The sequence below is a fragment of the Coenobita brevimanus genome, chromosome 96, assembly GCF_032717465.1.
Source record: "Coenobita brevimanus isolate Jiangsu-jjx chromosome 96, ASM3271746v2, whole genome shotgun sequence".
Classification (NCBI taxonomy): domain Eukaryota; kingdom Metazoa; phylum Arthropoda; class Malacostraca; order Decapoda; family Coenobitidae; genus Coenobita; species Coenobita brevimanus.
The window spans coordinates 13,887,941-13,913,671 of NC_137049.1; the positions used below are offsets into that span (position 1 = coordinate 13,887,941).

The 25,731-nt window shown below is 40.9% G+C and overlaps 1 protein-coding gene across 1 annotated transcript in view; it reads right to left on the minus strand.

Annotated features, from left to right (window-relative positions):
* The window catches only part of LOC145413461 (uncharacterized), a 319,141-nt gene that overhangs the window by 62,026 nt on the left and 231,384 nt on the right, over positions 1–25,731 (minus strand). The window contains exons 5-6 of the mRNA XM_080283160.1: positions 14,265–14,499; positions 2,377–2,581 (exon numbers count right to left, since the gene is read on the minus strand). Of these exons, the coding sequence (XP_080139286.1) occupies positions 2,377–2,581; positions 14,265–14,499 (440 nt within the window). The remainder of the gene's footprint in view (positions 1–2,376; positions 2,582–14,264; positions 14,500–25,731) is intronic.

A 25,731-nucleotide genomic window follows, 5' to 3' on the forward strand; every position in this document is an offset into this window, starting at 1 on the left:
AGTGACAGGAAAATAAGAGTAAAAGTAGATGATGTATATTCGAATTTCCACTCAATTAACGCCGGCGTGCCGCAGGGATCAGTTCTGGCGCCAACCCTATTTCTGGTTCATATTAATGATCTCTTATCTGTCACTCACAATCCCATTCACTCATATGCAGATGACTCAACACTACATAGTTCATTCACACTCAGACATCCATTTACAAAGTCTAATATCTCTACCTCTCAGCTCAATACAGCCATCTCCATAAATCAAGATCTATCTACAATCAGTGAATGGGGACAAAACAACCTTGTCTCTTTTAATGCTAGTAAAACTAAATATATACAGTTTACTAATAGACAGATATTGCCAGATTCGTACATTACCTTCAGTGCTACTAATGTTCCCATCTCCAAAAGTATTGAAATTCTTGGTGTCTCACTTAACAGTGCCCTCAGCTGGACCTCTCATGTCAGATCACTTGCTAAAACCGCCTCAAAGAAACTTGGATTATTGTACAGAGTCCGTAACTTCTTCGCCGATGAGCAGTTAGCTATAATTTATAAGAGTCATGTGCGCTCTCAGCTTGAATATTGCTCACCCTTGTGGAATGGTTGTGGAGAGGTTGCATTAAGACAACTAGACAAAATTCAGAATAAAGCTGTTAGAATCATTAACAACCCTGCCATTACATATAAACTACCTCCCCTGCAAGTAAGAAGGAATGTTGCCTCCCTTGCATTATTTTACAGATATTTTTTTGGCAAATGCTCGGATGAAGTTGCGTCCATGGTGCCACCTCTCCATGCCTTCCCTCGTGCTACACGGGCATCTGGTAGCGCTCATGACTGGAATGTCACTCAATCATATTGCAGAACTTCTGCCTATCAGAATTCTTTCATTCCCCGAACTGCATCTCTCTGGAACTCGCTTCCCCAGAGTTGTTTTCCTCCAAATTTCAACCTACAACTGTTCAAGTCTAACTGTTACAGACATTTTATGAACAGAGGACACCAGTAATCTGGTGTATGGATTATTTTTTTTCTCCATTTGTTTTTCCTTCCTCCGTTCTGTTATTTAAAAAAAAAAAAAAAAAAAAAAATATATATATATAAAACTGAAACCTCACAATGGCTCCTATTGGCCACCATCACCCTCAATGTGGTTCCCTTGCACACAGATACACCAGTCCAAGTGCTTCTTCCACTGCTTAAACGTTTCCTGGAAGTTCTCTTCAATGAGAGTGTCGAGCACTGTCAGCTATTCCTACTTCGATATCCTCAGTGGTAGCTATCAGAACAGCATCCTTGCAGCTTGATCTTCATTTTTGGGAACGGAAAGAAAACAATTTGTTTGTGAAAACTCCTTACAGGATGAAGGTGTCTGGCAGTAGAGTTGAGAGAGAGAGGTCACAGGGGGTCAAATCCAGCGAGTAGGGAGGGTGGGGGACGATGGCCGTGTTGTTCTTGTCCAAAAACTGCTGGGTGTTGATCGCACTGACAAACAAAGCGTTATCATTGTGAAGCAGCCTGGTGTTGCCTCGTCAATGGCCAGAACACTGCCTTCTCACATCTTCACACAGTCACCACAAAACATCACAGTAGAAGTTGGAACTGATAGTTTGGCCAGCTGGGACAAATTCTTTGTGGATAATCCGCCAGATATCAAAGAAAATGACCAGCATGCTTCTAACATTGTTTTTGATCTGTCCGACCAAGAGATTGCTCACCAAACACTTGTTGAATCATTGCCTGAGTCTGTTGATTTCTCCCGAGATTCGCACAAAATCTGATGCAAATTATCTGTTCCTTTTTTATATCCATCTCGAAAATCACCAGATGACACATACACAACAGCAAACAAATGAAAGTCACTAATCTCCATGTCCACCTAACTCTGTGCTGTGAGGCACACTGACTCATAATGTATGTTAGTGCTGCCACCTAGAGGCACATCGCGCTACTACAACCCGTTTAGGAGTCAGAATCCCAGTCTGAAAAATTTTGGATAGCACCACGTACATCAAGGCACATGAGGTGCTACGTTAAGACTATATTAGCTAGAGTTAAATAAAATCATATCAGTAAGGAATACAGAGTGGTTCATAAATTGAACTCATACTGCTGGTGCGATGAAAGACAGTTTGGCTGCTTTGGGAAATTAGAAACCATTCTCATAAAAAAAAAAAAAAAAAAAAAAAAAAAAAAAAAAAAAAGGACACTACAAAGCATTAAAACAGTTGCTGGAATTAGAAAATGATGCAGGATAGACACTGGTGACACTGACTGAGCCCTCCCCACAACACATGAGAATATCCAGGATATGAGGCAAAGGAGATATATGTACAGACCACCCTCTAAGACAAAGTACATTAAAACCAGTCATACTCACTTCTGTAGCTGTAACCTGCTGAGAATCTGCATAAACTTCTTCTTGCATTCTTCTTCTGACATTTCAGCTGTACTCAACTTTTTCCAGTCTAACTTTTTCATTGTCGCTTTGTAACTTTGGCGGTCTAATTTAGGAAGCTGTTCCTCTATACCTTCAAGGAGTGAGAGTGCTGCATTGTCTTCAAGTGGTGCAGAGCTGCTGGCTACTGCAAGAATAATCATCATCATCATTACTGCTGCTATTGCAATCATTATAATCAGTAAGACTACCACACCACTACCATGATCATAATGATCATCATCACCATCATTATTAATCTCAAGGTGTCCATATAACAAAATAATAATAATACAATAATAATAATAATAATAATAACAATAAACATCACAATAATCATCATCATCCAGACCTCCTTTCCCACCCTAAGGCGGGGTGAGGAGTAGCAATATCCAGACAGACCAAATCTGCCCAATCCAATGGGCCATGATTCCATTCACTCACCATTCAAGCCCTCGGAATCCTGGCTCTATCGGATACACCAAAAACATTCACCACGTTCTGTAACTTCACATAAATGTATCTGGTAGAGTCAATCCAGATGCTGCCACGTTAAAAAGGGGTGCAAAAACCCTGATTATGCACTTTTCCTCACAACATTCATCCAGCCAGCTCGATCTCGTCAGTTCCCTAGCCTCACCGACCTCCATACCTCTCTTCCTCACACACTCATCCATCATAACTCTCCACTTTCTCCTTGGTCTACCTCGCCTCCTTCCTCCTTCAAATTCGTTCAGATATACCTTTCTAACCACTCTACTGTTATCCATTCTCTCCACATGACCATGCCACCATAATACACTCTCTTTGATTTTGGAGTCCACAGCCTTCCTCACTCCTCATTCCTCATAAATCACATTATTTCGTATCCTATCCACCCTCTGTACTCCACATACATTCCTCAGCAGTCTCATTTCCACTGCTCTTACTCTTGACTTTTCATTTTCATGCCACACCATAGTCTCAAACCCATATGTTAAAGTTGGCACTAACACTCCTTCATGTAAGCCTCGAGCAGCTGCAACACTCAAGCCTCTGTTTCTTATCAAGGACTTCATTGCACCAGCTACTTTTCTTCTTTGTGTCACTCTACTTTCCACTTCTTTTGCACATTTTCCTCTCTTTTCTATCACTCTACCTAGGTATTTGAACTCTCTCACCAATTCCCGTCTATCTCCATTCACTGCAACATCACACTTGGAGTCACCATCTGTCTCAACAACCATCACTTTACTCTTTTATACATTTTTCTCTAGGCACAATGCTAACTGATATCATCAAAACTCTGCACTAGCCTACCAAGTTCTTTTCCGGTATTTGCAAGCAGTACTGCATCATCAGCATACAACAAATATGAAATACTCCATCCATTACCATTCATTACCAGCACCATCCCTCTCTCCATTACTCATGGTTTTACTTCTCTCATTACCCCATCCATATATATATTGAACAACCTTGGGGACATCACACAACCTTGTCACACGCCCACACTGATCATGAACTATTCACTTAGATGCCCATTAACCCTTACATATGCTTCACTACCATCATAAGTACTCTTGACAGCACCTAGCAGCTTACCATCTACACCATACATGAGCAAAACTTTCCAGTCTTTCTGTCCACTTTGTAGTATGCTTTTTCCAGATCCATGAATACCAAAAACACCTTATGGTTCTTCTCACAAACCTTCTTTGCTATCTGAATCACTGCAAATATTTGATCCACGCATCCTCTGCCACTCCTAAAACCACCCTGTTCATCACTCACTAGGACTTCTGATATCTCTCTTACATTCTCTGTAATAATTCTTCCGTACACCTTCCCTACCACACTCTATCGATCTATCTATTGCAAGACGCCTCAATCCTGTTCGGGGTGGCCACAAACAAATCGCCTCCAAGTCGCCCTGTCCCTCGCCATTTCACTGCCGTGGTCCTAACTCACCCCCCCCCCCTCTCTCATATACCTCTCCACCCCATCCCTCCATCTCATCCTCGGTCTCCCCCTCCCTCTTCCCCCCTCCACCTCACTCACATACACTCTCTTCGTCAGTCTTTCACCCTTCATCCTCTCCACATGGCCAAACCTCCTCGGTGTATTCCTTCTAACGCTTCCTACCACATCCAAATCCACACCACAACACTCCTTTATATCCTCATTTGTCAGCCTGTTTCTCCATGTGACTCCACAGGCTCCTCTTAAATAACTCATTTCTACTGCTCTCATCTTGACTTGTGTCCTTAAAACAACGTCCAAGCTTCACTTCCATACGTTAGAGTTGGTATCACAATACTGTCATGTAGTAACTTTTTCACTTCCATGCTCACTTCCCTGTTCTTATCACTGCTTTCAAGGAACCAGCAACCTTTCTCCTACCACACTCAATAAACTTATAACACAATAATCCTTGCACTCACTTCGCTCACCTTTATTTTTGTACAGGGGTACGACCACAGCCTTTCTCCACTCTGCTGGCACAGTTTCACTCATCCATGCCTTCTTACATATCTCAAACGAGCACTTCATGCCACTCTATCCACTACACTTACGGTAATCATCCCTGCATACATCAACCCCAGCTGCTTTTCCATTCTTCAGCTGCTTCACAGCACTCTTCACCTGTGCGAGTGTCACGTCTCCTGGCACTGCATTCCTTTTCTGCACACCCCCAAAACCAATCATGTTTACAGCTGCTCTGCTCTCTCTATTCCCACTCCTCAGGTTTTCAAAATATTCTTTCCATTTGGTCCTTGCTTCATCCTCATGAGTTAATAATCGACCACCTACATCCTTCACACTTTCACATTTCTTTCTGCTTTCACTTATACGTTTCTGCACCTCTTTCAAGAATAACTTCCTATTTTCAGAGTATTTTGCATTCACTTTTCTTCCTAAATCATCACTTACCTCCTCCTTTTTCCTCTTCACCAGCCTCTTTACTTGCTTCTTGCAAGAATAATCATCAGCTCTTATTTCAACTGAACCCCTGTTCTGTAACCATTTTAGCCACTTCTTCCTCCTTTCCTCCACTGCTTTCTTAACCTCATCATCCCACCATGCTGTACCTTTCTTCTTTGCTGTTACTCTTCCCACACCACATACCACTTTAGCATTCCAAACCATGCAGTCCCTATATGAATTCCACAGGATGTCCAAATCCATTTAATTCTAGTTCACTGATTCTTATTCCTCTATGGAGTCATCCAGCCTCTTCTTGTAACTTAAGAGGGCTGGATGGTGCCCACATCTCAGGCTGGCCAGGTGGACCCTGTCCTCACAAGGGGGAAAGGATTCAGAAGGGCAGATATCAGGAGGCCGTGCATGCAGCTGTGTGTTGACTTTAAGTGACTGAATGAAGCGGTGAGTGATATGAGTATGGATATGCTTCTGGAAGCTGGTCTGAGGTGGGCGAGCAGGGAGAGATGACAGTATTTGTGTATGATATCATGTGCTGGGTGTTGTTTTGATGTTCCTTAGTGAGTGTGGATATGCTGCCATGTAGTGTAGTGGATGTCATGGGTTTGTGGAGGCTGCAGCAAGAATTTGGGTGCCTCTCAAGTCTAGGTGATCCTTGACTTTGAGAACTCTGGTTTCTTGACAGAGGTGGTCTGTGGGTGTAGTAGTTGTGCAGCCTGTGATTATTTTTAGGGCCTTGTTCTGTATGGTCTGTAGAGTGTTGAAGTGTGTTTTAGTGAGGTTAGGAGCAGAAGCAGGGCTTATATAATTCATCACTTAATGTATATACTGTTTGTATACTGTGGTGATGGTTTCTTTGTTGTGTCCGAATGTTGTATGTGCAAGGGACCTCGAGACACTGAGTCTTGGTGTTATTTTATTTTTAATGTTTGTGATGTGTTGTTTAAATGACATTGATGTACTGTATGTTACACCAAGGATTTGGGGGGGGTGGGGGGTAAAGGAGTGTTGTTTATGGTGAGGTGTGGAATATGACTATGTTCTGCTGTCCAGTTTGTGAGAAGGGTCACTGTAGATTTGGCTGGGGCTATTTTGAGCCTGGCTGTGGTGAGCCATTCGTGTAGTGTGTTGAGGCAAAGTTGGAGGATGTGTGCAGCTGTGTTTGCATTTTGGTTTGTGTAATGTTTGCATGTAAGTGCTATATCATCTGCATATGAAGCTGTGTATCTGTGGTATGTGGTGTGTGGGTATGTCATGCAAGTTCAGGTTAAAGAGTGTAGGGGACAAAACAGATCCTTGGGGGATGTTCGAAGACTGACCGGCAAATGTTACATGTGCACATCTGCCTGCTAAGTAGTTTGCCAACCATTTTTTTGTATTATTGTGCATGTTTGTGTTGAGTATTTTGTTTGTCAGGTTGTGGCAGGGGATGGGATCAAAAGCTCTGCTGATGTCTAGTGTGACTAGGAGTGTTGTGTGTAGTGGTCTAGCTGAATTCATGTCATCGAAAACTCTCTGTGTAAGGTCTGTAAGAAGAGTGGTTGTGGAGTGTAGTGGCCTAAAGCAATGTTGTGATTGATCTACGGGGGTGTGAGGTGTAACTAGCTGTAGTACCCGTCATTCAGTGACTTTAGAGGGGGTGCAGAGGAGTGTGATGGGGCGGTGTGAGGAAGGTAACGTGGGGTCTTTGTTGGGTTTATGGATAGTGATGATAATGCCATGCTTCCAGATGTTGGGTATTATGTTGTGTGAGTAGCTGTAGTTTGATATGTTGGTGAGTGCTTGTATGCCTTGTGGTCCAAGGTGTTTAAGGTTAATATTGCTTATGTTGTCTTGTCCACAGGCAGAAGATCATTTAAGGTTGCTAACAATGTGCTTCGTCTGGTTGTAAGTGAAAGGTGCATAGTCTGGGTCAGTGGGAAACTGTTTCTTAAGTCGGATGATACATTGGTCGTAGCGATCGGGGTTTAGATGGCTAACGTGTGAAATGTGATTGATGAGTGTTTGCTTGTTGTTTGTTTGAAGGTATGGTGTCTGTTGTTGTGATGGCAGCATGTGAATGTGTAGTGCTGCTGTTGGAGAGTGTGATGATGTTTAGTTTTTGCAGAGTTTACTGGTGTTTGTATTGTAGTCAAGTGTTTGGAGATAATTATTCCTGTCTGTTTAGTGTTCACTGTTCTGATAGTTAACTATTTATCTGAGTGTTAAGTTCTTGTATTTGTTGTACGGTGTCTTGTGTATGGGATGTTGGGGAGTGTCGCAGTGTGTCCCATTGACTGATGAGGCACTGAATTTCTGGTGCAAAGTTGGGATTGTGTTTCTTTCTGTTGCCTCTAGGGATGTGTCTTTTGTCTCGGTTTTGTATAATTGTATTGAAAGTATGCACAGCGGTGTTGATGTTTGTGATGGGTGTACTGTTTACTGTTTCGAGATGTTGTTCTGTTTCAGTTGTGAAGGCCTCCCAGCTGGCTCTCATATAATTAGTGTATGTTGTCTGTGGCCAGCTGGGGTGATTCTGGTTTTGGTAGTGATGATGATTGGGAGGTGATCAGATCCATGGATTCTGACCACTCTCCAGGATGTTTGGGGGCAAAGTTTAGGGAGCAGAAGGTGATGTCTGGGGATGAAGGGAGGAAGAGGGATCAGTGTGGGACCTGAGTATGTTGAAGGAGATCATTCAGTATGAAAAGATGATCTGTCTGGGATTGTAGTACCAGCCCTCTGTCTGTGTCAGGGTTGTTGACATGCCAGGCTGATGCCTTGGCATTGAAATTACCACCCAGGAAGATAATGGGTATGTTAGTGATGTGGTGTATTTGTGGAGAGTAACTGTGTGGTACTGTGGGGGGCGACTGGAGGGGAATGTATGTGTTAGCAATTGTTATGTGTGATTTGTTACCAGTGCGTATTTTAATTGACTGTATTTCTGTTGTGGTGTCCTGTGGGGGGAGAAGTGACTTTGTGTGTGCACTGGTATTTGAAAAGTTGATGGATTTGTGTACCAGGGTGATGAGTGCACCCCCACCGCCATCGGCCCGGTCTTGTCGAATGGTGGTGAAGTTATGAAATGTCGGTGTTTTCTGTGTTCTGTGTAGTTTTGTTTCTTGTAAGATGCCAATATGTATGCTTTGTTGTTTGATGAATTGTGTGAGTTCCTTTTTTTGGTGTTTATGTCATCTATGTTTAACTGAAGGATGTTTATGTTGTGTGTGCAATGTGTGTTGGCTGTTGCAGCACAGGGGGGAGGTGGTTGTGTGGGTGGAGGGGAGGGGGTAGGAGAAGGTTGTGATGGAGGTAAGGGTTGGGGTGGATTAGGATGGGTTGGAATGGGAGGGGTTCGGGTATTGGATGGTGTGGGAAGGATCAGTGGGTTTGGCTGAGGAGATGTGGAGGAAGCAGGAGTAGGATTGGTGGGTGGGCTAGTGGATGAGGGGAAGGAGCATAAGGAGCAGGTCCAGGTGTTTGTGTAATGTTTTCTGGATGGAAGTGTTGTGCAGGTGTAATGGATCCAGTTCTTGCAGAAATTGCACTGAACAGAACCCTTTGTCTGTCGGATTGACATGATAGGTTTTGAGAACGTTGGACATATATATTTGTTGGTGGGTCCTGGATTGCTCTCAATGTCCCCAGCTAGAAGAAGTCATCGAGAAATGACCGCCAGGAGTCATTTCTTGGTGTAGAAAAACGGTGTTGTTGTATGTGTTGTGTTGAGAGATGTGGTATTTGCCCGGGCAACCAAAGCCACTCCCAGGTACTCGGGTCCTGCGAGGGGCCGGGGGGGTTTCCAGTGGTTTGGCTCCCATGCTGTCCTCCTCTTCTCTTCGACTGCCTCTGGGGGGTAGACCCATGGCGAAGACGCCACCGCTCCAAGTCCACCCCAAGGAAGTTAATCATAACTATACTAAACATCAATATAAATATGTAAAGGAAATAAAAACTCACCAATATCAAGTTCAGGAGTGTTTTATTGGCCCAAAAGTGTGGTTATGGGTTGATGAATAACTACTGGGTAGCAGCGTGGGTAGCTGCCTCATCGTCACTGTCAGACATCTCACTCGAGTCTTCCTTATCACTGTCTTCTTGGACAGCACTGCTGAACTTTCCAAGGCGTTTATTTTCTAAGGACTGCCTCAAAAATCCTTCAAAATCGAAATCTGAGTTATAAATGTCCATGTCATCTACTGCTTCTCCACCCTGGGCCAGTGTGTCACCCGCTTGTGTGTGTCGTTCTTCCTTTGTTGCTACAGTGTGTGCTTGTTGTTTTTCTTGGTCAATTCGCCGCATCAGGTATCTTGTTATCGGGGATTGTTCTCTTGCCTGGATTTTCGAGTTGTATTTGTCATTCACAAGTGCAGTGGCTCTTTTGAGAAGAGAAATGGCCTCCTCACGATGTTGAAAGCTCATGCTTTCCAGGTACTCAGTAGCAGTAACCAGGGAGGCCAGCACATCAGACATGGCTTTGGTTGATGGCTCATTATCTTGGGGTACCTCATCTAACACCTCTTCTTCCCTCTCCTTGTCAGCACCTAACATTTGCTCAATCATCTGTTCTTGTTCACCACCGACAAGCTGAACGATATCTTGCTGACACACTGCATCTATGCCCAGTACTCCCAGTGCTGCCAGTGTTGCCTCTCTCACCAAAGTTGCCTTCATTTGTCTGTTCTCTTCCTGTTGTTGCAGCTTTAGGTGCGGTAGCAGAGGATGCCAGACATGCTTGATTGTGGGGATTTTTATCATCCCCCAGGCCACACACAGCAGGTCAACGGCATGTTTTATTTTGAAATTTCGCCAAAATTCCTTCACTGTCATCACTGCCTGGTCATTCTCCCCTGCCTGGTCATTCTCCCCTGCCTGGGCTGCTTGGTTGTCATCATCGCTTACTTCAGCAATCTCCTTTAGTTCAATCACACTGTCCATTTGCCGTCTCATTTTTTGTTAAGAACCATAGCATAGAAGTACAGCTTCACATTATGGATTAATTCCTGGTCCAGTCGTTGCAATTCAGATGTGGTGTTTGGAGGCAGGAACTGTATGAGCATGTTAGGGTGGCAGACAACAAGGAACTTAGCATGCCCGGGGACATTATCCAGAAACAGGAGGACACGAAAATCGATGTTCTTCTGTCGACAATACTCCCATGTAAGAGGCACAAACACTTCGTCGAACCATCTGATGGACAGAACTCGGGTCATATGGCCAGAATTATTACTATACCATATACAGTTTGGGAGACTGGACATATCACAGTTTCTGTAAGCATGTGGTTCTGCATATTTATACACTATAACTGGCTTCATTTTGAAATCTCCTGATGCATTTACTGTTGGCAGTGCTATGAATCGGTCCTTTGGTAATTTCGTGCCCATAGCTTGCTTTATGCCCTTGGGAATGAAGGTTGACCTGGTAGGTTTCTTCCAATAAATTGCTGCTTCGTCACAGTTGAATATTAGGTCCAAGGTGTAGTTTCCCTCCTCAATTATCTGCTTTGCTATCCCAGGAAACTGACGCAAAGCGGCACTGTCTGCCGTGGCCACCTCTCCTTGATAAATGGCATGTTTAACATCATACCTTTTCTTGAATCTGTGTAGCCACCCATGAGAAGCATTAAATGGGGATGGGTTGGTGATCTTCCTTTTCTTACACACTTGTTCACAATACATTCTTGCACACTCTCGTATCTGCTGTCCGTCAACGCTAGCACCTTCAGTGAATCTTCTTCTCAACCACACCACTAAGAAATGTTCAGTGAGCAACATCAATTCATTTTTTTGTGATAGTTCTTTTGTTACCCTAGGTGAAACCTTCTCAGCAGCACCAAAATATTTCTGGGTCACTCTTACAGGTGATTTGATCTTTTCTTTATTTTTTCTAATGTTTTGCACTGTGGATTCAGGTACATTAAGCTTTTTGACAATGTAACATGCTATGTAACCCTTCTCGATTAAATCTATCACTTTCTGTTTGTTCTGCAAACCATACGTCTTCAGTTTCTGTCCCTTCCTATATACTCTCTTCATGTTCAGTCCATCAGGCATTTTAAGTGACCTGCCACCACCAGCTGCACCTCCTCTCTCTCCCAAGGTCGTCACTGTACTGTACAATAACTATACTCAGTTTTTTTTATCGAGGAGAAGATGCACTTGACAGGGTGGTCATAACTGGCTGAATGCAACATTTTCATAATCTCTTTACTTGTTAGCATTATTAATTGACAACATATATGAGGGGGTAATTTGGGTTAGTAAATGTTATTCAGACATGTTGCCTTCAGCTAATCAACACCAACCTGTCAAGTGCATCTTCGCCTCAATAAAAAAAACTGAGTATAGTTCTGGCTGAACACAGCCAAACAGGAGACACGGGCACAATACTGTATTATAACTATGGCACAGTACTGTATTGTAACAACAGTAGTCAGGCAAGGTGTTACTGTGGTCTGTGCTGTGGCAGTGTATTTTCTATCTACAGTATCTATCTATTGCCAGACACCTGACTTCACTTCTCTCAAAGACCATCACTTTACTCCTCCCTACATTAACCTTTAGATTCCATTTCTTGCACACTCTCCCAAACTCATCCACCAAGCCTTGCAGCTCCTCTTCATCTTCACTCAACAACATAGTATCATCTGCAAACAACAGTACAGGGAGTTTCCAAACACTATCCTCTCTCACCAGGGCCACTCCAACATCCACTACCCTACCTTGTACCTCTTTTATTACCCCATCCATGAACAGATTGAACAATCATGGAGAGATGACATCCCTGTTTCAACCCAACCTCCAAAGAGAAATATTCATTTAGTTCACCATCCACATGCACTGCAGCCTTAGCACCATCATACATACTCTTCACAGCATTCAACAACTTTCCATCTACTCCATATATTCTTAATACTTTCCACAATCCTTGTCTATCCACCCTGTCATATGCTTTCTCCAAATCCATGAAAGCTGCATAGAACTTCTTTCCCTTCTCTAGAGACTTTTCCACTAAAGATCTAAGAATGAATATCTGATCTACACAACCTCTTCCCTTCCTAAAGCCTCCCTGTTCTCCAACTAATTCCTCTGTTCTTTCTCTACCTCTGTCAATAAGTATCCTACGATACACTTTTTCTATTATACTAAGAAGACAAATGCCCCTATGATTACCACACACTTCTTTTTCCCCTTTTCCTTTGTACAAAGGAATAATTATACCTGACTTCCAATCCTCCAGGACTCTACTTTCCTCCCAGGCCAATCTGCACACCTTCCACAACCATTCTACTACTATCTCTCCCCCATGCTTCAGAATTTCACAACACACTCCATCAATTCCTGGGGTTTTCCCCAATTTAACTTTCTTCATTGCTTCCACAACTTCTATCCTACTGATTTCTTCCTGTCTTCTCACCTCCCTCCTTCTCCCAGCCATTCCCCAGCCACTTATACTCGCAGTACTTCCATCCTCTATGTTCAACAATTCCTTAAAGTGTTCTCTCCATCTGCTCACTTTTTCTCCCTTCTCCACTAGTAAATTACCATTTTTATCTTTCACTCCCCTGCTAACCTCACTTCCACCCTGTCTTACTCTCTTCACCTCTTTCCAGAACATCTTCTTACAGTCCCTCCAATTTACACTCAAATTCCTTCCAAATTCCTCATCCACTCTGTTCTTACTCTCTCTTACTAATCTTTTCACCTCTCTCTTTCTTTCTACATATAACTCTCTCTTCCGCCTCTCAACTTCTTCCACGCCCCTATTTCTCATCCATTCATTGTATGCTTTCTTCTTTTGTGCCACACCCTGTCTCACCTCTCCAGTCCACCACGCTGTTCCTTGCACACCCCTCTGTCTTCTATTCCTCCCACACACCACATCACATGCTGCACATTTCTTCTGTAAGTATCCTGCACACACCTTCCACGTCTCCCATCTGCTCCAATTCATATTTGCCCAATCGTTCCTCCACTTCTCTCTTATACTCTGCCTTTTTTTTAGCCTCTTGTAACCTTTCCACTCTCCTTGCAACTACTCCTTCCTCTCGTCTTTCCCTTCTTCTATTCCTCCATCTTACTTGTATCTTAATTCTGGCCACCACCAAGTAGTGGTCAGAAAGTCCACTCCCCCAACCTCTATACACTCTTGCATCCATTATACATCTTTGCATCCTTTCATCCACACACACATAATCAATCATTGCCTTCCTTTCATTCAGTTCACCACCCACCCTTCTCATCACTCGCCATGTATACCTGTGGATCATTTTATGCCTGAAGAGGGTATTGGCTATCACCAACCCCCTCCCAGCACAAATGTCCACTAACGCACTGCCATTCTCATCTATCGCAGCAGGCACATCCCACTCACCAACTATTCCATCCACCTTCACATTCCCTACTTTATCATTCATATCACCAATCAAAAACACTCTCTCATTCCTTGAAAAGCTTGTTACCTTGCTTTGCACATGCAGTCAGTTGCCATATACAAGCCAGATGTATGAACCATCCACTCTCTAACTCTAGGAGAGAAGAACTCGTCTCTCAGTGGGGTTAGGTTAGGTAAGGTTAGGTTAGATTTCATACTGGCGTACACAATGACATTATCGCAATATGGCCATGAAGTGCCGAGCCGGATACGCACTGACTTCGCCTGGTGAGCACCCGCCAGATGGGAGGCTACCTTGCCAGATGCGGGGCTTTGGAAAGATTCTAACCTGTCACCAGATGTGAAACCGCCAGATGAAAAAACACCAGATGCGAGGCCCCACTGTAAATCTACTCCGCGATACAATACTCCGCCTAGTGATGGGTTTTTACTTAACCACTTGCATCGTTAAACAAGGTATGCCTGTATATGCATACGAGATAAAAGAATAGAGGTGTATAAAAAAGAGGTGGGAGATACCAGAAACTCACCTTCATCTCTGATTTCCAGGTCATTTTCATCCTCTCTATCATTTTCCTCATCACTGAAGCTGTTGTTGAAGTTGTCCCCGCTTTTGTGTCTTGCCCTTTTAGGAGTCATCTGTGGCTCTGAAGCATGTTTAAAGCTAAGGCTGTCCTCCTCTTCCTCTTTTAATTTTTTTCTTTTGCAACCTTGAGAACTGCTGTTAAAGTTGCTTTCGTGTGCATGCCCAGTCACAGGTGTTCTCTGTACAAGCAGTATCTATGTTAAGTTCATTTTACAGGAAACTCATTATAATCTCTTAAAATTATACACTGCACACTGACCCTTCATTCTGCACAGATTTAATATGTACGACAAAAAATAGTAACTGTATATCCAAACAATCACCTACATGGAAATTTAATCTGCAAAGTAACAAAAACATGTGGAAATGTATGGAAAAGTGGCAAAAGCCATGAAAAATCTAGAACTACCTGCCTTTTCAGAGCTGATAAAGGCTAGTTTGTGAAGTTTTGTGCACAAACTCAGCTATCATACTATGTCAGTAATAGTCAGTTCTTGTTATCACTGCCTTTAGCAAGGCGAGGCGAGGCAATATAGTTTTTGACAGAGTGTGTGTGTGTGTTCTTACCTAATTCTTACAAGAATGAGTCAAGCTCGTACTGTCTCGTGTCTTAAACCGTATTTATCGTACATATCCTTAAATTTGTGAATTGTTTTGGCACACACTATTTCATTCGGTAGTGTATTCCACTGATCAATTGCTCTATTTGGAAAACTAAATTTCCTTACGTTTTTATCACCTCTCTTCTTATGCAGTTTTTTGCAGAGTCGTCTTGCTGATGCTTCTCCATAGGTTAAGTAATCATTTATGTCTATTTTCTCTTTCCCTGATATGCATTTATATAGCATAATTATGTCACCTCTTTTCCTTCTCTCCTGTAGTGTTGGTAGATTCAGTTTATTTAGTGTTTCTTCGTAGCTTAGATCCCTTAAGCTTGGTACCCATCTTGTGGTGGCCCTATGAACATTTTCAATCTTGTCTGTGTTTTTTGAGATGAGGACTCCAGACTACTGATGCATACTCCAGGGTTGGTCTGATGAATGATGTTATTATCTTTCTTAACATGTCTTCATTTATGTATGTGAACACTCTTCTCATATTTGCAAGCAGTGTATACATGTTCCGTACCTTCTCACTGATGTGGTCAGACGGAGATAGTCTGTTACTGATAATCACACCTAGGTCTTTCTCTCTTTCTGACGTGTGTAGGGTTTTATATCTTAACTTATAATCCCAATCAGGTCATTTTCCACTATTACCACACTTGATTACATGACACTTGTCCACACTGAATTCCATTTGCCATGTATTACTCCACTCATGAAGTTTATTTAATTCTTCTTGTAGCTCTTTACAAAAGTCTGTGATAGTAATTCTCCTTTGTATTTTTGCATCATCTGCAAACATATTTAGATAGCTTTCGTTTCCTGTGTTACTGTCTATATCATTATATACACTAAAAACATGATTGGTGCCAGCACTGAGTCCTGTGGTACTCACTAGTCACTTCTCTCCATGATGAGTAATTTCTCTGTAAAACTGTTCTCATTTCTCTTTTTATGAGAAAATCTTGCATCCAACAATACAGTTTGCCTCGAATTCCTCCTTGATGGTACAGTTTCCATAAAAGTCTTTGGTGTGTTACTGTGTCAAATCTATCTATCTATCTATTGCCTGATGCCATAATCCCGTTAGGGGTGGCCAATTGACTCTGAGTTATTTGTTTTACAGGAAGGGGCACTAACCCTCCACCAACCCACTTGATGACACGTAGGGAGCACGTAATTGTTTGGTTATATGGTTACCACCCAGCGTTGTAAATGGTTTCTTGGCTTACATGAAACCATTAGGCTTGTCACTCAATGTAAAGCCACCTGTAAAGGAAAGAAAAGCAATAAGAAGTGACAGGAAAGATGGGAGAAACAGGAAGAGAGGAGGGCAGGCACAGAAAAAGAATGATAAAGGCTTAGGAAGAAGTAGGCAGCACTACATCAAGTGAGTGGATGATGGTCGCCACCACCTACCACTACTGTGTCAAATGCTTTCTTGAAATCTAAATAGATACTGTCCACCCATCCTTCTCTTTCCTGTATTGTGTCTGTTACTCTGTCATAGTAGCTCAACAGATTAGTAACACATGATTTTCCATTTTCTGGAACCAAACTGTCTTTCTGTTATCATATTGTGTTCTTCTAGATGATTTGCCCAAGCTTTTCTTATAAGCTTTTCTAATACCTTCCTTACAACACTGGTCAGTGATACTAATTGGTAGTTGAGTGGATTCTCTCTCTTCCCTTTCTTGAATAAGGGAACAATGTTTGCTTTTTTCCAAATATCACGTAGTTTACCTTGACTCAAGGATTTCTTGAAAAATAAAAATAATGATTTACTTAACTCCTTTGCACATTCACGTACTACCCAACATGAAATTTCATCAGGACCATTTGCTTTTCCTTTGTCTAATTTACTTAGCTCCGCCTGTATTTCTTTTTCTGATATTTGTATATCTGGTAGTATGTGTGGGCATGCATGTTCCACATAATCCCTCTCAGAATTTCTTTCTTCTGTAAAAACTTACTGGAAATTTTTGTTTAGTGCTTCACAAATATCCTTCTCTTGTGTACAGAGGATCCCTTCATCCGTAATTGATTGTATCTTATCTTTTACTTTGGTTTTGCTTCTGATGTAACTGTAAAATAGCTTCGGTTGATCACTACTTTTGCTTATGATATCCTCCTCAAACTGTTTTTGGGCTTCCCTCCTTATCCTTGTATAATCATTTCTTGCCTGCTTATAACTGTTATATACTCTTTCACTATTGTGTCTTCTGTATCTATTCCTCAACAAATCTTTTTTCTTTTGATTTTTTACATTCTGTATTGAAACATTTCTCTATTTTCTTCTCTGCTTCTTTGTGCTGTAGGATGTACCTCTGGACTCCTATTTCATAAAGTTCACAGAATTTTTTATATATAGCATTTAAATCTAATCCTCTAAGCTCCTTTTCCCAATCAGTTCCTAAGAAGTACTTCTTTAGGTCATAATACTTTCCCTTTTTATAGTTTAGGCTCTTTTTGTAATTATCATTGCTGTTAACTATGTCATATGCAATCCTGAAGTTGCAATTTAGTACTGCATGGTCTCTTTTGCTGAATGGAGGGTGGTATATTAAATTGTCAATATCGTTTTCTTGCCAAGTAAATATAAGTTCTAGCATTGAGGGTACATCGAGTCCTCTTTTTCTGGTGCTTTCCCTTACATGTTGCGTTAGGAAAACCTCTTGCACGAGATCTAGGAGCTTTTATTCCCAACAGCTTTCTTGGCTTATTATATCTCGATTATTCCAATTTATATTTGTATTAAAATCTCCAGTTAGTATAATTCTTTCCGATTTCTCTTCCATTTTTTGTAGTAATGCTCTTAGACTCTGAATTGTACTATGTGTGTGTATTTACCTATTTGTAGTATACAGGAATTGAGCAATGCTCGTGTTGTCCTGTCTCCATATCCACATTTATCAAGTCTACCTTTACACACATGAATATTTTTCTCATGCACCACCTCTTTGTCTAAGTCGTTCCAAATATTTAAGTATTTACCAAATATACCTAATTGTGATATACACGGAATGTACTATGCTCGTGGGTTTCCGTCACTGTTTCTCAATAAATCGAAATTAGCTTTAAACTCGTTTAAGTTTTTAGACTGGACGATCTCTTTGTCCAGGCTATTCCATAAGTCTATACTTCTGTAAGGAAAGCTATATTTCTTGATATCCTTCAAGCAGCTTCACTTTTTCAATTTCATTCCATGTCCTCTTGTTGCTCTCTTATCCCATACAAACAGATCTTCTTTGTCAATGTTATCTACTCCCACCATGGTCCTGAACACCGCAATCATGTCTCCCCTCTTTCTCCTTTCCTCTAACGAAGGCAAATCCAGTTTTTCCAGCCTCTCTCTGTATGACAGGTCTGTCAGACTGGGGACCATCTTGGTTGCTGTTCTTTGTATTCGCTCAATCATGTTTATATCTTTCTTTTTGTGTGGGGACCACACTACCGCTGCATATTCCAACCTGGGGCGGATCATGGCCACTATCAATTTTTTCATCATTTCCTCATCCATATAATGAAATGCTACTCTTATGTTAGTCAAGAGTTTATAAGTCTCTCCAACTATCTTGTTAATGTGCTTTTCTGGTGACAAACTATCTTGGACCAGCACTCCCAAATCTTTCTCTTCTCTCCTTTCTGTGATTAATTCATTACCCAAAAAATAATTCAGTGATGGTCTCCTGGTACTATTACTCATTTCCAATATTTAACATTTCTTTACATTAAATTTCATTACCCACGTCAGGCTCCAATTGTGTATCCTATCCAAATCCTGCTACAGTATTTTACAATCCTCCTCAACCTCTATCTTCCTCAAGATCTTTACATCATCAGCAAACAGACTTGCATAACTGTTTACTCCATCTACCATATCATTTACGTAAATCAGGAATATTACTGGCGCCAACACTGAGCCTTGAGGGACTCCACTTGTTACTTCCCTCCATCCAGACATCTTTTCCTTTATTACTGTCCTCATTTGTCTGTCTCTCAAAAAGTCTCTCATCCATTCCAGAAGTTTCCCCTTTAGTCCTCCTATATATTCTAGTTTCCACATTAGTCTCTTATGAGGTACCTTCTCAAAGGCCTTCTCTAAGTCTAAGTACACACAATCCACCCAACCATCTCTCTCCTGTACCACATCAATCGCTCTTGAGTAAAAACTCAACAAGTTAGAAACACATGACCTTCCACTTCTGAATCCAAACTGACATTCAGCCAAAATATTCATCTCTTCCAGATATTTTATCCATCTGTCTTTCAGGATTCTCTCACACAATTTTGCGACCATGCTGGTTAAAGACACTGGTCTATAATTCAGGGGTTCTTCCCTGTTTCCTCCCTTGTAAATTGGTACCACATTTGCCCTCTTCCATTCTTGTGGCACTTTCCCCTCTTCCAGTGAGCATACAATTAAGCTGTGAATTTTATCAGCCAGTTGTTCTCGGCATTCCTTCAGTACCCAATTAGAAATTCCATCAGGTCCTGGGGCTTTCCTTACATCTAGAGTTTCCAGTAATTTATACACTTCCTGTACCTCCACTTTTATATCTTTCATCACCGGAACATTTCTAATCACTCCCTCCCCTTCCACAAGCTCCTTTTCTTTAGTGAAAACTGACTGGAAACGTTTGTTCATTATTTCTGCTTGCATTGCCGCATCCTTAAAGACCTCTCCTTCTACTTTCAGTTTGGTGATTCCTTCCTTTTGTTTCAGTTTGCCATTAACAAATCTATAAAACAGTTTGAGCTCATCCTTGCATTTGTCTATTATACCTTTTTCAAAATTCCTTTCTTCTTCTCTACGTATTCTTGTGTATTCATTTCTTGTTCTTCTATATTCTTCCTTTGTTCTGTCGTTACCTCTCTTTCTCCAATTGTTTCACGCCTTATCTCTCTCTTTTTTTGCTATCATACACATTCTATTAAACCACTCCTTTTTCCTGTTTTCTTTCCCTCTTACTCTTGGTACAAATTTTTCCACTCCCAAATTATAGAAGTCTAGAAAGATATCCTCTCTCCAATAATCCAGATCAATACAGGATAGAGGTACTGTCACCACTTGGATCCTCTGACCACAATCTCATCAAAGCCTCATTAGTTAACCCTCCTACATCTCCCCATTCCGAACCTGTCAGGGTGACCCGATGGCACTTTGACAGGGCAGACTGGGATGGATTTAGAAATTATCTTGCTGATGTTCCATGGCAGTCTTTCTTCTCTAGTGATCCCAATTCTACCCAGTCCCACATTTGTGACTTAATACTAGCTGGTATGGATTTATTCATACCAAGTCAACAATTCACTAAAAGATCAAACTCTCCAAAATGGTTTGATGGCAATTGTGCCAGAGCAACAGCCCAAAAGTCATTAGCATATAACTCTTACTTAAAATCAAAAACACCTGAATCACTCTCCCAATTTAAAATTGCTAGAAATCATGCAAAAGCTGTATTAAATCTATCTAAATCAAACTTTCTTCAAAAGCAAGCATCAAAACTACTTAACAACCCTAATGACAACAGAATATTCTGGTCAACTCTTAATTTTTTCAATAATAACTTTAACAAGTCATCTTCCATTCCCCCACTAAAATCTTCAGATGGCAATATTACAAATGACCCACGTGGGAAAGCAGATATCTTTGCTAGTACCTTTGCAAGAAACTCTACCATAGATGATACCAGCCAGAATGTCTCAGTACTGGAACTTGATTCTCCCGAAATTGCCCCACTTAAAATACAGACAAGATACGTAAAATCCATCCTAGACAATTTACCTACCAACAAAGCTCCAGGTCCAGATGGAATTCCGCCAATTGTTTTGAAAAAGTGTTCCCCTGAACTTGCCTCTGTCCTAGCTAAATTATTCAGACTATGCATACGTACTTCTTTATTCCCAAATTCATGGAAAGAAGCCAATATCCACCCAGTTCCGAAGAAAGGAAGTTCGTCTGACCCCTCCAATTACAGACCAATAGCTATCACATCTTCTCTTGGTAAGGTATTTGAAACTTTAATTAATAAGCATATTGTTAAACATCTTGAATCCAACAACTTAATTAATGATAGACAATACGGTTTTCGCCACGAAAGATCCACCATTGACATACTCAATCTCTTAACTCATACCATCCATCAATCAATTGATCTTTTTGGAGAAACTCATGCAGTAGCTCTTGATATCTCTAAAGCTTTCGACAGAGTATGGCACCGTTCCCTGCTGTCCAAACTCCCTTGCTATGGACTAACGTCTTTTGTTCCTTTGATTTCTTCTTATCTTAGTGACAGGAAAATAAGAGTAAAAGTAGATGATGTATATTCGAATTTCCACTCCAATTAACGCTGCGGCCACAGGGATCAGTTCTGGCGCCAACCCTATTTCTGGTTCATATTAATGATCTCTTATCTGTCACTCACAATCCCATTCACTCATATGCAGATGACTCAACACTACATAGTTCATTCACACTCAGACATCCATTTACAAAGTCTAATATCTCTACCTCTCAACTCAATACAGCCATCTCCATAAATCACGATCTATCTACAATCAGTGAATGGGGACAAAAACAACCTTGTCTCTTTTAATGCTAGTAAAACTAAATATATACAGTTTACTAATAGACAGATATTGCCAGATTTGTACATTACCTTCAGTGCTACTAATATTCCCATCTCCAAAGTATTGAAATTCTTGGTGTCTCACTTAACAGTGCCCTCAGCTGGACCTCTCATGTCAGATCACTTGCTAAAACCGCCTCAAGAAAACTTGGATTATTGTACAGAGTCCGTAACTTCTTCACGATGAGCAGTTAGCTTTATAATTTATAAGAGTCATGTGCGCTCTCAGCTTGAATATTGCTCACCCTTGTGGAATGGTTGTGGAGAGGTTGCATTAAGACAACTAGACAAAATTCAGAATAAAGCTGTTAGAATCATTAACAACCCTGCCATTACATATAAACTACCTCCCCTGCAAGTAAGAAGGAATGTTGCCTCCCTTGCATTATTTTACAGATATTTTTTTGGCAAATGCTCAGACGAAGTTGCGTCCATGGTGCCACCTCTCCATGCCTTCCCTCGTGCTACACGGGCATCTGGTAACGCTCATGACTGGAATGTCACTCAACCACATTGCAGAACTTCTGCCTATCAGAATTCTTTCATTCCCCGAACTGCATCTCTCTGGAACTCGCTTCCCCAGAGTTGTTTTCCTCCAAATTTCAACCTACAACTGTTCAAGTCTAATTCTTACAGATATTTTATGAACAGAGGACACCAGTAATCTGGTGTATGGATTATTTTTTTTTCTCCATTTGTTTTTCCTTCCTCCGTTCTGTTATTTAAAAAAAAAAAAAAAAAAAAAATCTGCATTTTCAAAAAAGTTTCTCAATCCTGTAAAATTTGCTTTCCCAAAGTTGTATCTTCCCCGTCTATGAAGCTCGTCTCTTGGCTCGATGTTTCCTATTAACATCTGGAACTCAATGACCACGTGATCACTTTTTCCCAAAGGACAGAGATATTCCAATGATTCTATTACATCGGGTTCTTTGGTGAACAGTAAATCTAACCTTGCTGGTGTGTCCTCACCTCGGAACCGTGTCTCTTCTTTGACCCATTGCGTCATCACATTATTCATTATTATATTTAATAACATAGTGCCCCACGAATCCTCGCCGCCTCCCGAGTACCATTCCTCCCAGTTCACCTCTTTACAATTAAAGTCACCCACCAAAATTATATTATTGCTTTTCTCAATTATTTTTTGCAAGTAGCTAGCCATATCTGACAATATCTCATGGTATTCGTCATCCTTCCATGCTCTCGTCTTTGGGGGAACATACACTACCGCCATATCTCTCTTAACATTCTCTCCAGTTTCTAATTTCATATATATCACTTCAGCCCTGCTTTCTCCCATTTCCACAGTATCTACATTTATGTTGTTCTTCACTGCTATCATCACTCCTCCTCCCTTTTTTTCTTTTTTGTCTATTCTCCACAGTTTGTATTTACCATCTCCCAAATGAACATCAATATCTTCTCTTAATTTGGTCTCTACAAAGCACATGACATCAGGTTCATGTTCTCTTAAGAAATCATTAATTTTGATCCTTGTCGATATGAAACCATCAACATTAGTATATATCACCTTCAAATTATTTTTGACATTATTAATACCCTCTTCTCTCCTACTCTCTATCCGTAAAACTTCCTCAACTTCTGATCTTTCACAACCATCCCCCCTAGTTTCCTTCACTTCTATTTCCTTAAATACCATTTCCTTACTTTCATATCCAAAACTCTCCAAAAAAAAGTATTACATTCTTCCTCTGTCCTCTTATCATTTTTTTCCTTTACTTCTTCCTTTAATGATTTTAAGACTTCTCTTTCTTCTTCATTCAGATCTTTTCTTATTATAATATTTTCCATCCCCGCCTCTTTGCTTAATTTCCAGGTCACTTTAAGTATCTCATTTATTACACTTTCTGATGTAAACTTGACTCTCATTGGTCTTGTTTCCCCTTTCTTGTAAGGCCCTATCCTCCTTACTTCCTCAATTTCTTTTACCCACTTGTCTCCTTCGGGGTCAATCTTGCCTAATATTCCTCTCACCATGTTCGTGTCTCTCTCGAGTCTTACGAACCTAACCTTTTCTTCCTCTTCCCTGTTTCCAAATACTACCACACATCTGTTCCTTTCTACAGTTTCTCTCATTATTTTCTCTTTTCTCTTCAGTATTTTCACTACATTTTCTTCCACTTCTTTCTTGTTCATTTCCCTTTCTTCCTGGATGATCTCTCTTAAGCTGGCCACTTCTTTCTGTTCTTCTTCTACATGTGCCCACTTTGCCTTATGTTCTTCTAATACATTACTCACCTTCTCCGTTTTATTAGTACTCTCTTCTAGTTTCCTCCTCAGTTCAATATTTTCCCGCTTCAAATTCCTAATTTCTTCATTGGCTGTTTCATTGGACTAGATCACACTCTGTATGGTGGTTTCCGTATTTACTGACACATCCTTTATCACTAGATTCTCTACTTTCTTTTCAAGTTGACTAATCCTCATAATTAATGTTTTAACCAGGTCCATGACATTGGTATTAGCATCAAATCCTTGAAATTCCAGTCCCTCATTGTTTATATTTTCGGCCATGTTTGATGTTGGTTAAATACCAAAACAGCTGTTACCGAAAAAAAATTAAGGTTAGCAGCGATGGCTGGGACGTCTGCTCTCTCCGGCTCCGTGTGTGTGTATGTGTGTGTGTATTTACCTATTTGTATTTACCTTTGCAGCAGACAGGAATTGAGCGATACTTGTGTTGTCCTGTCTCTATATTCACCTTAATCTAGTCTACCTTTACACACATGAATGTTTTTCTCATGCACCACCTTTTCGTCTAAGTCGTTCCAAATACTTATATATTTCCCTAATATACCTAATTGTGATATACACGAAATGTACTATGCTCGTGGGTTTCCATCGCTGTTTCTCAGTAGGTAAAATTTAGCTTTAAACTTGTTTAAGTTTTTAGACTGGACAATCTCTTTGTCCAGGCTAATCAATAAGTCCATACTTCTGTAAGGAAAGCTATATTTCTTGATATCCTTCAAGCAGCTTGACTTTTTCAATTTCATTCCATGTCCTCTTGTTGTTCTGTTAACCCTTAAAAACAGATCTTCTTAGTCAATTTTATCTACTCCCACCATGGTCCTGAATACTGCAATCATGTCTCCCCTCTTTCTCTTTTCCTCTAAGGAAGGCAAATTCAGCTTTTCCAGCCTCTCTTTGTATGACAGATCTGCCAGACTGGGAACCATCTTGGTTGCTGTTTTTTGTATTCTCTCAATCTTGTTTATATCCTTCTTTTTGTGTGGGGGCCACACTACCGCTGCATACTTTAACCTGGGGCAGATCATGGCCACTATCAATTTTTTCATCATTTCCTCATCCATATAATGAAATGCTACTCTTATGTTAATCAAGGGTTTATAAGTCTCTCTAACTATCTTGTTAATAAGTTTCTCAGGTGACAAACTATCTTGGACCAGCACTCCCAAGTCTTTCTCTTCTCTCATTTTTGTGATTAATTCATTACCCAACAAATAATTCAGTGATGGTCTCATGGTACTTTTCCCTATTTCCAATATTTTACATTTCTTTACATTAAATTTCTTTTCCAACATCCGGCTCCAATCATGTATCCTATCCAGATCCCACTGCAGCATTTTACAATCCTCCTCAACCTCTACCTTCCTCAAGATCTTTACATCATCAGCAAACAGACTTGCATAACTGTTCACTCCATCTACCATATCATTTACGTAAATCAGGAACATTACTGGTGCCAACACCGAGCCTTGAGGGACTCCACTTGTTACTTCCCTCCATCCAGACATCCTATCCTTTATTACTGTCCTCATTTGTCTGTCTCTCAAAAAGTCTCTCATCCATTCTAAGAGTTTCCCCTTCAGTCCTCCCATATATTCTAGTTTCCACATTAGTCTCTTATGAGGTACATTGTCAAAGGCCTTCTCTAAGTCTAAGTACACACAATCCACCCAACCATCTCTCTCCTGTACCACATCAATCGCTCTTGAGTAAAAGCTCAACAAGTTGGAAACACATGTCCTTCCACTTCTGAATCCAAACTGACATTCAGCCAAAATATTCATCTCTTCCAGATATTTTATCCATCTGTCTTTCAGGATTCTCTCACATAATTTTGCGACCATGCTGGTTAGAGACACTGGTCTATAATTCAGGGGTTCTTCCCTGTTCCCTCGCTTATAAA